Source organism: Vicugna pacos, chromosome 12 (assembly GCF_048564905.1).
Source record: "Vicugna pacos chromosome 12, VicPac4, whole genome shotgun sequence".
Lineage (NCBI taxonomy): Eukaryota > Metazoa > Chordata > Mammalia > Artiodactyla > Camelidae > Vicugna > Vicugna pacos.
The window spans coordinates 15,708,905-15,725,457 of NC_132998.1; the positions used below are offsets into that span (position 1 = coordinate 15,708,905).

Below are 16,553 nucleotides of genomic sequence, written 5' to 3' on the forward strand. Positions count from 1 at the left end.
GTGTTCCCTTCCTCCTCCTCCCTGAACTCGGACATACAGGGTAAAAAATGGCATCTTTTACTAAGTCCTGAACTTAAGAAGGAGCAGTTCTGATGAAGTCAGAGGAGTGCCATGTAAGCAAGAAATGACCTGGTGAAAAAGAATGAGCTGCCAGCAGATCCTCAAAACCCATAAGGGTGCAAACCCTGGGAGCTACAGGCATGGGTGGGAGTTTCTTAGTTCCCCATTTCACAAAGCCAAGAACTTTTCAGTGTCTTTCAGGGTCCATGAAAGACACTGATAGCCCAGTACAGCCGCGCCACGTCTTGGAGTACGCCGGGGCCACATTGCCGCGACTTATGATGCTGTGTGTCCCAGAGCGAGAGCCCTGGGGCCGGGGGTGACTGTGTCTGAGGCTGGACAGGAATTTCCTGTTCTGTCTCTTTTGCTCTCTCTCTTCCTGCAGCAAAACAACTGGGAGGACTCCAGTGGGGAGCACTGCACCCACGTTCTCTGGCCAACCACACACCATGCAGCTCTAGCTGATCGGGGAGAGAGAGGACTGTTCTATGAGCATATATACACCAAAGGCAGGCAGAAGGCTGCCCGCGACCTTGGGAATCCAAACCAGCTTGTCCTCTTAATCAGGATATTAGACATCTAAAGAAAGTATGCACCAGATAAAGATGACGCCCATAGACGGCGCTGCTGGTTATGTCCAGCATAAGTCCAAGGCACACTCTGGTAGATGGGAGCGTTCTGGTTGCTTTAAGAGTTTGCTGCTGAAGGGCTGGGACATTTCATCGGGCCTTGAGACTCTCCAGACCTCTTTACTCACAAAGGCAGACAAGGTAGATGACCCAGCTCAGCCTTTATTCCAGCTTCCTAACCAAAAGGCTACGAGGCTGAAAACACATTTGTCAGACTCTCCTGCAGCAAAGGTTCCAGATGTGGCTTTAAAAATGCCCATCAGAGTTCAACATATGCAAATATTAACTACCATATATAAAAATAGATTAAAAAATAAATGTCTTCTGTATAGCACAGGGAACTATATTCAATATCTCATAATAACCTTTAATGAAAAAGAGTGTGAAAATGAAGTCATACATATATATGTATGACTGGAACGCTGTGCTGTACACCAGAAATTGACACATGGTAACTGACAATACTTCAATGAAAAAAAATATATATATATCTATTAAAAAAAATGCCCATCAGCGGCATCTGAGCGTCACTGAAATCAGAAACCCAGATGAATGGAGGCAGAGGTGGTTGGAGGAGCTATGTTATTTTGCTAGGGTGGATGCAGCTGGCATGGGAGAGATCTAGAAGGAATGGCTGCAACAGCCATTTACTGATCTGCAGGTGACTTAGGGTAATTGCTTCTTGAAATCCTCCCCTCCCCTCCTGATGAGCCAGGTGTCTGGCGTTTTTCTGGAAATCACTAGGCCCAGCCTAGAACACAAAGGTAAAAATTAAAAACTGCAGTCAGGCAGTGAAGACGCTGGCAGGAAGCATCGGACAAAAGTAGGTCAGAAACAACAAGGAATGGGGAGGAGAGAGAATGTGTGCTGAGAACCCTGACTTCAGCGGTGGGTTGTCGGTGGTGAGGACCCTGAGTCAGTATGAGAAGATGGATTGGTGTGGGCTAAGAAGGTGGCCATTGTTCAGACAAGTGTGAGATGTGGACTGTATTTATTAGAAGAGGTTTTTTTCCCCTTCAACTTTGATCATTTCTAGGGAGCAGAAAAATACTCCGCCACAAACGTCTAAGTGCAAAAGAGGTGCTACGGAATGACAGTGGTATGAAAAATTTCAGTTTTGCAATTTCAGGCTTTCCTTAATGAGGTTCACAGCAGTAGCTCTCATAAGGCAGAGGTAACAAGAAAGGCAATATAAGGTACTTAAAGTCATCATCATACGTACATATCCTTGAAGATACACATATGGTGCTATGAGCGGGGCCGAAATGTTTTCTGCATTCTAAAATCCGATGAAATAAAATCACTAGCTCATTATGCCTGGCAGTTCTATAAACATGATGTAGTTAATGATCACAGAAAGCAAGATCGGCTAGGAAATTTGAGATCTGTCTTTTTCAGTGTCAAAGTTAATGTCTTTTGTTTTATTTAAAAAGTATTTTTTTAAATTAGGGCTGCCAGCATCCATTGGTATACAGGGTTCAATAGATGTGTGCAGGTGTTCTAGACTGAATCAGAGCGAAGACTGAGGTTTAGACAGTAGTTAAACATCTCGCCCGTGTGATCGGCACCTGCGCTCTTACTGGGGATTAAAAAAAAAACAATGTATTTTACAATGGAGGAGTACAGAGGATATTAGTTTTTAAACTTGATCTTTATTCTTCAGTGTGGCAAATATTAGCTAGTGTTTGGTCCTCAGCCAAAACATGCTAAATGTCTGAATGACACTGTGACTTGTTATGTAAGTTTGGCCATCTTACAGTTTACTCCGCAGGAGTGGCAACTGATAATCTCTTAAAAGTGTCCAAAATAATTGGCCTGTCTGTTCTGTGATTCATTTGGGGACCCTTCCTGGGCATAACCACTGCAGAAGAGAAATCCCATCAAGGACACCTAGAAAGACCGGTTATCCATACGTGTTGTGGGGGTTGATGTCTTGTCTTCTCCAAAATTAAGAGACTTGGTTCTGTTTCTTCCCCGACCTACCCACACCCTGAACTCTATTTTCCCCTTGACTCACACAGTGAAATTGGAAATGCATCTATCTTTGAACCTGGAAATTTTTTCTTCAGTGGTAGAACATTTACATCAGTTAAACATGCAAAAGTCTGCATTTAAAGATGATTATTGCCTTATTACATTAATGATGCTCTTCAAAGTAAATACTATAAACATAGAATTAAAGCTTCTATATACAAATTATATTCTTTAGGATCCTATCTGTTCTATGTATTAAACAGAATGTTATTATAAGAGTAGCTGCACACATTAACTATTCACTCATACAGACGTGTACAAAGAAGAATCCTGGAATCTGGAATCCTGGTGTTGCTGCTTTTCCCGAACTCCAACCCCATGAAAGTTAGGTTTGGTCACAGCTATGGGGGCTGTTCCAATCATGGTTCCCAATAAACATGGCCTTCCTGCATCCAAGCCCTCGGGCCGTCCCCCCACCTCCTATTGTTGGGTTGACCACGATTTGTTTTGGTTGATGGCAATTTTGCAAACTTGATGCAATCGCAGGCTTAAAAGATGCCTGCACGCTGGGGCTTCTCCTCTCTTGCTTCTCTTTGGAGCCCTAAAACCCCCCTGTGGATAGTCCTGGGCCAGCCCCCTGGAGGATGAGCGACTGCGTGGAGCAAGATGAAGCCAGTCCAGCCAAGCCCCACAGACCAAGCCAGGCAATTCAAAGCACTGAAAGTGGGTTACTTCGACAACCTAAATAAAACTGTACAATGCCATGAAGTCAGGTGCTTGTATGATCTTAGGGCTTGTTTGCTTATTTTTGGTTAAAAGGCGAAAGAAAACTGAAAAAAATGAACATAACTTACCCCAGACCCCCATGAATACTGCAAAGACTAGGGTTCCAAAACTGTCAAAGATGCACAATTTCTGGAAAACACAATAATGACATATAAATGAATCACGTCCTTCACTTACTGGAGTTCAGCAAATACGCAACGCCTTGTATGTGCTACAGTCTGGGAATTTCTTTTAAAGCCGTTTCCTAGTTTGACAACCAGCATATCTACTACACACTGACAGATGGGATTTCTTATTTTCTTGAAAGCAAGCAGCCTTTGTTGTATTTACCAGAGTACATTTTCCAAAGGCATCTTTCCATATCATGATACAGAAACAGGCACAGCTGCTAAGATTCCACTCGGTTTAAAGCCTCTCACAGGCTTTACAGACTATCATGGTGGATTTGAGGAAACAGAATGGCTTGATGAATACAACCAACTCCAAGCAACTTTTAGATTTACGATTTGTACCTTACCATCCCACCCTGGTCAGAGCGTAAGTTCCTGAATTCCTCCTCTTCACGAAGCTGGGGTTTGTTTTGAGATGGCTCTCTCCCAGAAAAGCTCTCTCTCCCTCAGATCCAATGATGAGTTTTCTCCCGTCACTGACAGATGCTTCCATTAGAATAAGGGAGCACGGGCGCTTTTCTTGACTTTGCAAAGACGGCAGTGATCATGAATGTGCCAACTACAAACTGGCACTTGCCATCTGCCCCCCTACAAGGACTGGATCACGCTGGCGCTTGCCTTCTACCTCTGCTTGGATTAAGTCACGAGCCGCTGCAGCCTCTGACCTCCAATATCCTGAAAGGTGTTCAGGGTGGAGTTCAGGAATGAGCTGCTCTGTGCTCTGGGAAAGCTGGCAGAATGTGCCTTCAGTTAGATATTTTCAGGAGAAGACTTTATAAGCCCAAATTCTTCTGTCTCCTCATATCTAGAAAAGCACTAAAATTATTAAAGGTGACATCTGCTCCTTGTGACCAGCAGGAAGCCTCTGTCTAAATGTGTGCTTAACTGTATGCACCCCCTTCACTAAAATCATGTATTATACTGAGTTCCCCCCGCCTCTTCAGGGCAGCTCCTCAGAGCTATCTGAGATGCTGTCTCCCGGGCTAGAGTCCTCATTTTGCCCCAAATAAAACTTAACCCACAACTCTCACGTTGTGTGATTTTATTTGTCAACTGATGAATACATGACATACTCTGTTTACTAGTTCTGCTAAGTTTCATCTTTTTATTAGTGTACAAACAGTCTATCTCCCTCTACAAATGCCTGGAAAAATCTTTCAATTAGGTACCAATTTTTCATGAGTGAGCATTTTTATATCTCCTGAAAAAGTCCATAAAGTTAACGGAAGAAAGTAGCAAACAAAATATCAACTTTACGCTCGATCATATAAAAAGTAAAGATCACATGGTAGAAAAAGAAGCTATAGGCTAAAAAAAAAAAGCAAACTTTTCAATGTTAAAGAAAATTCAAAGCTGATTCTAAGGAAAACTACTTTTTTAAGGTAAACTTTATACTGATGTAAAACGGGTAAACATTCATCTATGTAAAATATTAGTTAAGTTATTTTTGTAAAACAATATCCACCTACCCATCTTCTCATACATCCTATTTCCAAAGCATACAGATGCCGCTCAAACTTCCACTTACATCCTGGGCAGAAAGCACAGTCCCAGATTGTCTGTCATCCAATTACTCCTCTCAAAACTCCAGCTCAAGGAAGACAAAATTAACACACAAGTGACCTCTCTTGGGAGCAATGCTCCCCACCTATTCCTTCAGCCCTGGGACTCCACAGAACACAGACTTCAAATCTTGCAGCCGCGACTCTCACGGAACCATCTTTCCTAAGTTGTCGTTTAATGTCATGCCTTAGCCCTTATTGAAAATTATTATAAGAAAGTCCTATGAGACACAGTTCTGCATGTTGTAATTTATTGAGGATTCTAATCCAGTGTCACTCTTTTAGGCATCAGTGCAAGCCTCTCTCTACTCGATACCTCCCTTCTTGCCCTGATACGTCTACCCACCCACTCCAGAAAGAAACAATCCTACTTGTGATTTCTTCACCCTATTAGGCTGAGAGGAAAAAGAAAAAGAAAAAGAAAAAAAAAAAAAAACAACTGGAAGCACATCTGTCAGTGCTGGAGAGAAAAACAGGAGCCACAAGAAAAAGGAGGGTTTACTGCCAACGCCGAGTTCCTCCCAGCTGCCAGGCTCAAGACGAGAGGTGTGCCCTGCTCTCCGATGAAAGGGAGTTAGGGGGCCTGGATGGGGTCACCGTGTTTGCCACATGTGTAAGAATCAAGGAACCAAGAGAAAGAATAAGGTGGTCGACCTTTCTGCTCTACGTGCCTCAGAAGCAACATGGAGGCCAGAAGTAGGAGAGAAGATAAGCAGGGAGCCTTCTCGATTAAGACGCTGAGCTTGCCTCCTCGGCAGGATGGCAGAGAGGGAAAGCCAGCCGTGGTCACGACGGCCCCAGGCAGCACGCTGGTTCAGTCAGCTGGCTAGGACACGGTAATGGCAAGGAATGCCGATTTGCTGTCGGCCTCTGACTTTGTCAGTTACCAGGTGGGAGACCTTAAGCAGATTATTTCATCTCTCAGATCTCAGTGTTTTAATCTGTAAAATGGAGGTAACACCTCTTCTGCCTGTCTTACAGGATTGTTTTTTGTGTCAAAAGTGATAATACAGTCCAAGAATTTTGCTAAGCATAAACCATGAAGTGGCACCACTGTAATAGCAGTGTATCCAATTAAAATGTAAGACTTACATGGATTGAGTTTCTGATATGCTGAGGTCATAGAAAGATTCCTCAACTTTCATGGCAGAACTAGGGGATGAAGGAAAGATCAGGACAAGGGTGTCTACCACGTATGTCAAAGTTGTCAGGAAAACTCTGAACCAAGCGGACTACCTTTCTTCCTGTCTGGAGTTTCTGGCGTGCCTTTCAGTAAGCTCCCTCCAGTCTCAGTGCTTTTTCCTAAACCTCCTGGATTCCAAGAAGTCCTCTAGCTCAAGGCCATCTGCATGTTTAAGGGGAACCAGATGTGTGTTGTGGGAACATTTTTGAGACAAAGTGAATAACTTATCATTTGTAGACAAAAACTTTCTTACGCGTATTTATAAATTCACTTTAAATCTGACCAGCAGCGTCTTTAAAAATCCATGCAGAGTTTCAGCACGCTTTCAAAGAGGGAAAACACAGTACAAATTTCAGGTTTCCATCCACCTGAATTAAGGAAAATACTTACAATAGTAAACCTATTAAATAGTACTTATGAGATAAGACGGGTTTGAGATTTCTGCTTTGATTATTTGAAATACTCAAAATAGTTTCAATTCCACAGTTTCTCACTGACCCTCCAGGCAATTTTAGATAAGCCTTTTAATTTCAATTTGTTGTTTTCAAAAGAGGAATAAACACATGCATTTCGTACCTATCTTTTCAAATGAAATCTATCTTTCATATCTCAGTTGAAAATTACCTTTCTAAATTCCTCAGAGGAAAAAAAATTTAATCACTATGTTGTGCTAAAGTTATTAGAAGAATAAAAATCTTCCATTACTTGAAAATGTTTGGGAAAAAAATACCTTTGAGGACTCGCAAGTAGCATTGAGCTTCCAGAATGGACAAAGCCTGTCACACTGAGGACACATTATGATCTTGCCGCCAATATCAGGATCACAGACTTCTTTGCTAAAGAACAGAGAAAAATAAAATTTAATTTAAAAGAACTTTAATGAACAGGACTTTTCACCAGCAGGATAAAAATCCAACATCTGTTCATAAGAAAACGAAATTCTTGTAAAACTAGGAATAGAAATGCACTTCATTAACCTGATAAAATCTTGCTACATAAAACCTATAAAAAATCATACTTAATGGTAAACTGCTGAAAGTACTTCCTTTAGATCAGAAACAAGACGATGGGTCCTGCTATCCCCACTTCTTTGCAGTGGAGGTCCCTGCCAGCACAGTAAGTCAAGAAAAATAAAGATAGAAGGAATGGCAATGAAGAAAACCTGCTCTCCCTAACAGATTCCATAACTGTCGACACTGGACAACTCAGTAGAACCTGCAAATAAATTATGAGACTAAATGAGTTTAGTAAGTTTGCAGGACACAAAGTCAGTATACAACATATATACACGGTCACAAGAAGAAATTGGGTCTCGAAAGATCTACAACAATTAGGAATTAATTTTTTAAAATACCATTTTTCAATAGCTTAAAAAATGTGAAGAGCCTAGGAATAAATCTAATTCAAAATGTATGAAATTTATATGGAGAAAAATGATAAAACTGTTCTGAAAGAGTGAAGAAGACCTGTATAAATGGGTACATTATCATGCTCATAATTTGGAAGAATCAATATTTGAAGATGTCATTTCTCTCTTATTTGAGCTGTAAATTCAATAGACGAGCGTAGGGCTCAGAAGGGTCAAGACGCTCCTTAAGAACAAGGTGCTGTGGGGATGGATTAAGAAAAACCGACCTAGAGGGCAAAATCAGGAGTTAAGAAAAAGACCTCTGCATTCCCCAAAACTGACATATAACAGGCAGAGTTGGCCCAACAAACCAGTAAGGTGAGAACTGACATTTCAACAAACAGGGAATGGAATACCCATACAAAAAAAGGTGAAACTGAACCCCTAAATCCTACCATAGACAAACCAATTCCAGGTAGAAAATAAAAATGCAACAGTACCAACTTATCAAAAAAATAGATTATCTAGATAACCTGGGGGTAAGGAGAAATTCTACTAATGGAAAACAAAAAAGCATAAATCATAAAGGAAAATATCGATACACTGAAAATCCTTAAAAGTGAGAACTTCATTAAAACACCACAGAAAGGAAAAAAAAAATAGCCACAGACTAGTAGAAGTTTTGCAACATGTAAAAATGACCAAGAGCTATTCGTGAGAGCTGTTCTAAAAAATTCCTACAAATTACTAAGAAAAAAAACAGCGAACTGACAACAGGTTTGCACACTGCTCCCTGTAGGAGAAGCCATGCAGATGGACTCTTATGTGAATGGGGTTGGAGTTGTAGAATTAGTTAGCCTTGCAAATAACTCAGTTAAAAACAAATGCGCATGGGATACACGTCTAGATTATCTGAGTAAAGACCTTGGAAAACTTGCTCCTCTATAAAGCAATGACACTGGCAAAATTTGTCAAAATTAACCTCTGTAGAGCTCTGGAACTTAAACAAAGGCTTCCAGCAATCCAAGAAGTGTTTATTTGAGGGAAAAAAGCTAAATCTCCATAAGATAGTGAGCTTTGTGGCATTATAACTTGATCTATCACCATGTCCTCACCTAAATGGTGGCCTTTAGAAGCAACAGTCTCACAATCAGGGCAGCCGAACAGCCACTAAAGGGGCAGAAGTGGTTTGAAGTTGTACAAAAAACCCATCCCCAGTGAACTGTTGCTATTTGACCTATCTCAAACTCATGCTGTGCAAACAGCCCTATCCCCAGAGTGTTCGTTAAAAACAATTAGCAGAAATCATTTAATATTACAATTGCCTCAGGCAGTGGTACCAGCAGAGACTAACTAGATGCTGACTAGAAAACTTCGAGGCAAAATTGAGTAATGAGACATTCTAGGGGTGGAGGTAGAGTTAAAAAAAAGCTCCAAAAAATTCTGGGAATTGTAGAAGGCCATACGCATGTGTGGCACATGGCAAGGAAAGACCTGAGAAAACCTTAAGCCTTCAACTCTGGCTGACCTTGAGGTTCTGCATAAGTAAGAAGTAAAGGCTACGGAAGAGCTGCAGACTGCCTGCCGGTGCTGAGGGCATCCCTCAGCACGCAGACACACAGCCACCTGGCAACAGCTCAAACAATGATTGGCTCCAGGCATTTAGAGAAATCACTGTCCAATCGTTATTACAATGATGACAACCAGGCTTTCTGCACACATACAGATCTCATGGCCATGCATGATAAAGAATACAGACTTTACAGAATTTGCTCAGGAAAGTAACTAAATAAATTGCAGCAGCAGCAATGACAATGGAAGCAGCAATAAACCCTGAAGATGAGGAAAATCTGGCTTTCAGATCTGCCACGTTATAATATTTAAAATGCCCAGTTTTCATCAGAAAATGACAAGATACACAAAGAAACAGAAAAGTTTGGCCAAAACACAGGGGAAAAAGCAATCAATAGAAACTCCCTGAGGATGTCCAGACACTGGATTTACCACACAAAGACATGAATAAGCAATTATACATATGTTCAAAGAACTAACAGAAACCATGCCTAAAGAATTAAAGTATGTGAACATCTCATTGTACAGAGAATATAAATAGATAAAAATTATTTAAAAGAAATTCTAGAGATACAAAGAAAATGACTATAATGAAAAATTCACTGCAGAGTTTTCTCTGTAGATATGTACTGGTTGAAGAAAAAGTCAGCTAACTTAAAACTAGTGAGATTATCCAGTCTGTGGGAACAGAAAGAAAAAGGAATGACAAAAAATGAGCACAGTGTCAGGGATGGGTGGACACACACAATGGGAGCGCCAGAAGCAAGGAGAGGAAAACAAGGGACAGAAAGAATATTAAAAGAAAGAATGGCTGAAAAACTTCCCAAATTTGATGCAAACATTAATTTGTACCTCCCAGCAGCTCAACAAATTCCACGCAGAATGAACTTAGTTAGAGACATCCAAACACAGGCGTATCAGACTCAGTGTGTCAAAAGACAAGAGCAAAGAATCTTGGCAGCAGAAAGAGAAAAGTGACTCAGCATACACAAAGGCTCCTCAGTAAGACAAACAGTTGATTTCTCATCAAAAACCATGCAGGCCAAGGCAGTGGGATGGTATCATCCAAGAGATAAAAGGAGAAGATGGTCACCAAGTATTCTATATCCAGCAAAGCAATTCTTCAGAAAAATTAAAGAAGAAATTAAGACACTCTGAAAGAATCCATTGCTAGCAGGCCTGCTCTACAAGAAATACTAAGGATAGTCCAGCAGGTGTAAATGAAAGGACACTCACCTGAAAATATAAAGAGCACTAGTAGAGGTGACTACATGAGTGAAAAAATAGAACAGTATAAATATAGTTTTACAGGTAACTGTTTTCTCCTATTTGATGTAAAAGATAACTGCAGAAAACAATACTTATGAAACTGTGTGGACAGGCTTATAAATGCATAAAGATATAATTTGTATGACAATAACAGCACGAGGAGGAGGGACAAGACTGACACCAAAGCAAAGGTTTTGTGTACTACTGAAATTAAGCTGGCATTCATGTGAACTAGATTGCTTTAAAACAAGATGTCAATTATAATCTCCAGGGCAACCACTTAAGAAAATACCAAAAGAGAAGAAGAAGGAAAAAAGGTAAAATAAATAACAAATTAAAATGGTGTATTAGAAAATACCTATTTTGTACAAAAAAGGTAGTAATAGAGGAATGGGGGAAAAAAGACACAAGAATATAGAAAACAGACAGCAGATGTAACTTCAACATGATCAGAAATTACATTAATGTAAACGAATTAAACATTCCAATCAAAATACAAAAGGCAGAAATAAATGGAATAGAGAACAGATGAACAGAGAAAAACCAACAAAAAAGAAAAGTTGGTTCTTTGAAAAGATCGACACAATTGACAAATTTTTCGCTAGTACTGAAGAGAAAAAGAGAGAAGATTCAAATTGCTAAAATTAGAAATGAAAGGAGGGACATTGCTACTGACTTTACAAAAATAAAAAGGAATATAAGGGAATAATACCATGAATGATTGTATGGTCAACAAATGAGATAATCTAGATGAAATGGATACATTCCAAGAAGGACATAAATGACTGGAGCTAATTCAAGGAGAAACAGAAAACTCGAATAGCCCCACGGTAAGTAGAGTGACTGACTCAGTAATCCAAAAACTTCCCCCAGGGAAGTGCAAGGCCCACGTGAGTTCTATCAACTACTTAAAGAAAAAAAAAAATCAACGCTTCACTAACTTGTCTGAAAATAAAGAGGTGGGAACACTTTCCAATTCATTCTATGAGACCAGTGTTACACTGATACCAAAACTAGACAAAGGCGTCACAAGAAAACCACAGACTACTATCTCTTATGAATATAAATGCAAAAATCCTCAACAAAATACAAGCAAATCAAATCCACTAACACATAAAACAGACCACAATCAAGTGGGATGTATCCAGGAATGCAAGGGTAGCTCAACATATAAAAATCAATTCATGTAATATGCCATATTAATAGAATAATGGACAAAAACGAGGAATGGAAGAGAACTTCCTCAACTTGACAAAGAACGTCTATGAAAAACCTAGAGCAAAGATCACACTTAGTGGTGACAGACTGAATACTTTCCTCCCAAGATCAACATTGTACTAGAGGTTCTAGTCAAAGCAACCAGACAAAGAAAATAAATTAAAGCCTCTAGATTAGAAAGAAAGAAATAAAACTATTTCTATTCCAAATGACATGATATTGTAAATTGAAATCATAAGGAATCCACCAAAAAACCTATTAGAATTATTAAGCCAGTCCCCCATAGTTGTAAGACACAAATCAATATATAAAAAAGTAATTATATTTCTATACAACAGCGATGAATAATCTGAAAATAAAATGAAGGAAACACTTTCATTTATAACAGCATCAAAAAGAATAAAATATTTAGAATAAATCTGAGAAAAAAGTGTGAAACTTGTATACTGAAAACTATAAAATGCTATTGAGAGACGTTAAAGATGACCTAAAATAAATGGAAAGCTGTTCTGTGTTCATGGATCAGAAGCCTTATTATTGTTCAGACGGCAGTCGTCCTCAAAATGACCTATAGACTCAAGGCAATTCTGGCTTTTTTGCAGAAATGAACAAGCTGATCCTACAATTAATATGGAAATGCAAGATACCCAGAATACTCAAAACAATTTTGAAAAAGAACAAAGATTTGAAGTTTGCAATTTCAAAACTCACTAACAAAACTACAGTAATCAATATAGTGTGTTACTTGCCTAAAGGACAAACAAACAGATCGACAGGAAAGAATTGAGAGTCCATAAACAAACTCTTAGATGTAGCCAATTAATTTTTGACAAAGGTGCCAAGACAATCCAATGGGGAAAAAATAATCTTTACAAAAATGGTGCTGGGACACCTGAATATACGCCTGGAAAGAAAGTTGAACCTTTACCTTATGCTGTTTACAAAAATTAACTCAAAATAAATCACAGATCTAAAACTCCAAAACTTTTAGAAGATGAACACTGAGAAAATCTTCACGACTTTGTAATTACAAATGCTTTCTAAGAAATGACACCAAAAGTACAAGCAACAGAAGAAAAAAAATCAGGTAAATGGAACTTCATTAAAATTAAAAACTTTTGTGCTTCAAAGGACATCAAGAAAGTAAGAAGACAGTCCACAGAATGGGTGAAAATACTTGCAGTATTTTTCCCTGATAAGGGACTTTTATCCAGAATAGACAAAGAATACTGAAAACTCGACAACACAAAGACAAATACAATTCTTGTGGTAGCTCACAGCGAAAGGGAATGTGACAATGAATATATGTATGTTCATATGTGGCTGAAAAATTGTGCTCTACGCTGGAATTTGACACAACATTGTAAAGTGACTATAACTCAATTAAAAAAAAGGTTAAAAAAAAAGAATAAATGTAAAAACAAAAATTAAAGAAAAAGACAAATACAATTGAAACAGGCAGAGAATTTGAATAGATGTTTCTCCAAAGACGACATACGAATGGCAAATAAGCCCATGAAAAGATGGTCAGCATCAGTAGGCATTAGGGAAACAGAAATCAAAAACACAATGACATACCACTTCATACCAACTAGGATGACAAATATATATGATATGTAAATATGTAAATATATATATATGTGTGTATAATATATACATCTATATAAATATATATATTTATATATATCTATAAATCTATAAAATATATATCTCTCTCTAAATATGTATATATATGTGTATGTGTGTGTATACACACACACACACACACACATACACACCCAGTAATAACAAGTGTTGATGAGGATGTGGAGAGACTGGAATCCTCATGTATTACTACTGGGAATGTAAAATGGTGCAGTCACTTTAAAAAATACTTTGACAACTCCTCAAAATGTTAAAAGTAGAATATCTCCCAGCAATTCCATTTTTTGATATATTCTCAAGAGAACTGAAAACATGTGTTCACACAAAAAAACTTGTCCATGAGCATTCAGGGCAGAATTATTCATCATAGCTAAAAAGTGGGAACAATTCAGATGTCAACTGATGGATGGAGAGGCAATGTGGTGTATTTATAACAATGGCATATTACGTGAACACAAAAAGGAACGGTGTACAGATAATACGCTATACCATGGATGAGCCTTGACAACGTCACACTAAATGAAAGAGGACAATCACAAAAGGCTGCATACTGAATGATTCTACTCATCTGAAATGCCCAGAATAGGCAAATCCCTAGAGACAGAAAGTAGAGTGGCAGAAAGTAGAGGGGCTAAGGGAAAGGAAGGTTAGGGAGTGACTACTAAAGGGTACTGGTTCCTTTCGGGGATGATGAAAATGTTCTAAAATCAGTGGTGATGGTTGCACAACGCTGTGAATGCACTTAAAACCCCTAATGCACACTTTCAAAGGGTGCATTTGATGGCATGTGAATTACATCTCCATAAAGCTGTTATTCTTAAAGGATGCATAAGGTTTAAACGGGCCTTTTATAAAAGAGGAAACACCTCTGGTATCCTCTGCTTATGCAAACGTATTTTCAAAAGCACACAGAAGTCAGTCATATTTTGTAGGGATACAAGTATATGTGAAAAAGAATATACAGTGTATGCTAAGGAATGATAAAAATCAGTATTTAGTGTGGTGGTTACTTCCAGAGTGGAAAGTGAGGGGATGAAATTGAACAAAGCACTTCGTGGGTAACAGGTATGTTCTTTTTCTTAAACTGAGTGATGGATCATTATCCCTTACAGCTTAAATACATATTCTATTCTTGTGAATCTACTCAGTATGGAATATTAACTGAAAATTTTTAGCAGGTAGAGCTCAGCAGTAGAGCGCATGCTTAGCACACACAAGGTCCTGGGTTCAATCCCCAGTACCTTCATGGAAAAAAAAAAAGATTAAAAAATATTTAAAATGCATATATTTTAAATATTTCAACACCACTTAAAAATTATATAAACAGAGCCCAAATAGTTTTGAGCACAGGGAGATTATCCCCAAGACACCCCCCACCTCTACCCCCTAAATCTTCTGTAAATTAATCTGTGTCAAAGAGTAGGAAATTTGTGGTGTGACTGTCATTTCCTAAAATGAATTATAATGAGAACAACTGCCATGCAAGAACCTTATAAAAACACCACCTTTTCACTTTGCCGCTGTATTTCTGAGATGCCTTTTTCTGGTTGGAACAATATATGAGACAATGGAGAAGCCAAAGACAAATTTAGGCAAAAGACATCAACATTCAGCCTTTGGCCCTAAACTCTTTTTTGGTGAAGAGAGGAGAGTACTTCCAACACCATCTGCAGCTTTGTACCTAAGAAGCCATGCTGGGCACACACCCTCAGAATCCTGTTAAACAGAACAGATAATGATGCCTATACATCAGAGCTGCTGTGTACGCTTCTGCCTCCGGAGCCAGGCTGATCGGCTCAGGGCTAGAAAAATTTGGTCATCAGCTCATCGCTGGTGCCCAGAAATGTGGATCTGGCCGTCACATCTGGACAGAGGCCAGATGAACAAGAGACAATGCCCGGTTCGGTGCTGCACCCCTCTGGAGGTTGAGACCACCAAAAGCAAAGGACTAATCACACAGCTGAGAACAGTGATGGTGAAATTCAGTGTTCTGGCATCCACGTATTTCCCTTTAGACAGTGCAGCTGGTGTTTTAATTTCGACATCAGGCACAAACTAATTCTTTATCACTTTTTTCCCCTCCTAACACTTAAGGGTTATCATTTTGTTTTTCAAGTAAAACAAAAACAAAATATTGTTCATTTGAGTTTTTCAACATGTATCTCTTCATATATATTAAGAAGTCATTTCTAAACACATAAAAGCACCAGTTTGAGCAGTTTTGCCATTGAAACCGTGAGGAAATCAGAGCTGCTCTTGGCCCACATCTGTAAGGGCTGAGGGGAGCATTCCTCTGGGGGCCAGAAGTTCAAGGATGATCCTCCCTCAAGACCTCCTTTCTTTTTCAAACAAAGTCTTATCTTAAGATATTGGAGTGTTTCCTAAGGGTAATATTCCTGTCAGAGGTTGGGCTGCGTTATCTAAGAAAAATTTTTTTCCACTTAGTTATTATGCTCAGGACAAAAGGGATACATCATCCAAAGCAGAAAGTGCTCTGCAATGAGTCTTCTTTTACTAAACCAGTCGGAGACCCTGAAAATCAATTTATGTCTAGTCAACTTTTCAGCACAGTAACAAGGAATAAAGAGAAGTTACCTCCAGGTACAGTTATTTTGATTAAAATATCCGTAGAGAAAGCAAGCCACGCCCACGACTGCTGCCAGGAGGAGCATCTGAGTGTAATAGCCCAGCCAAGCAAAGTAGATTCCAATCTTCTCTCCATAGTATTTCCTGCAAAGACAGAAGGCAGTTTCAGAAGACACATAATCACTCTGTAGCTTCATCCTCATATTAATTTCTTTCTTCTTTTTTTTTTTCTTTGGGGGGGGGCGTAATGAGGTTTATTTATTTGTTTTTTAAATGGAGGCATTGGGGATTGAACCCAGGGCCTCATGCATGCTAGGCATGCACTCTACCACTGAGCTATATCCTCCCTCCATCGTATTAATTTCCGATTCTAAACAAAGGGGGCTTTAAGTTTAAACCTCTGACTCAATTCACACTTAAAACATATGCGTTTTCAGAGCAGACCCTGAATTCTACCGTGAAATAAGAAGTATTTTACACATCACGGAAGTACTGATCACTGGTTCGTGTGTGGAAGCAAGATAAATTAGAGCAGAGTGAAGGCGGGGACAA

The 16,553-nt window shown here is 39.2% G+C and overlaps 1 protein-coding gene across 2 annotated transcripts in view; it reads right to left on the reverse strand.

Annotated features, from left to right (window-relative positions):
- ANO6 (anoctamin 6) overlaps window positions 1–16,553 on the reverse strand; it is a 187,753-nt gene that overhangs the window by 40,556 nt on the left and 130,644 nt on the right. For both annotated transcript variants that reach the window (XM_072972942.1, XM_072972943.1), the window contains 3 exons: window positions 16,011–16,145; window positions 7,095–7,200; window positions 3,518–3,578 (listed from right to left, as the gene is read on the reverse strand). In XM_072972942.1, the coding sequence (XP_072829043.1) occupies window positions 3,518–3,578; window positions 7,095–7,200; window positions 16,011–16,145 (302 nt within the window). The remainder of the gene's footprint in view (window positions 1–3,517; window positions 3,579–7,094; window positions 7,201–16,010; window positions 16,146–16,553) is intronic.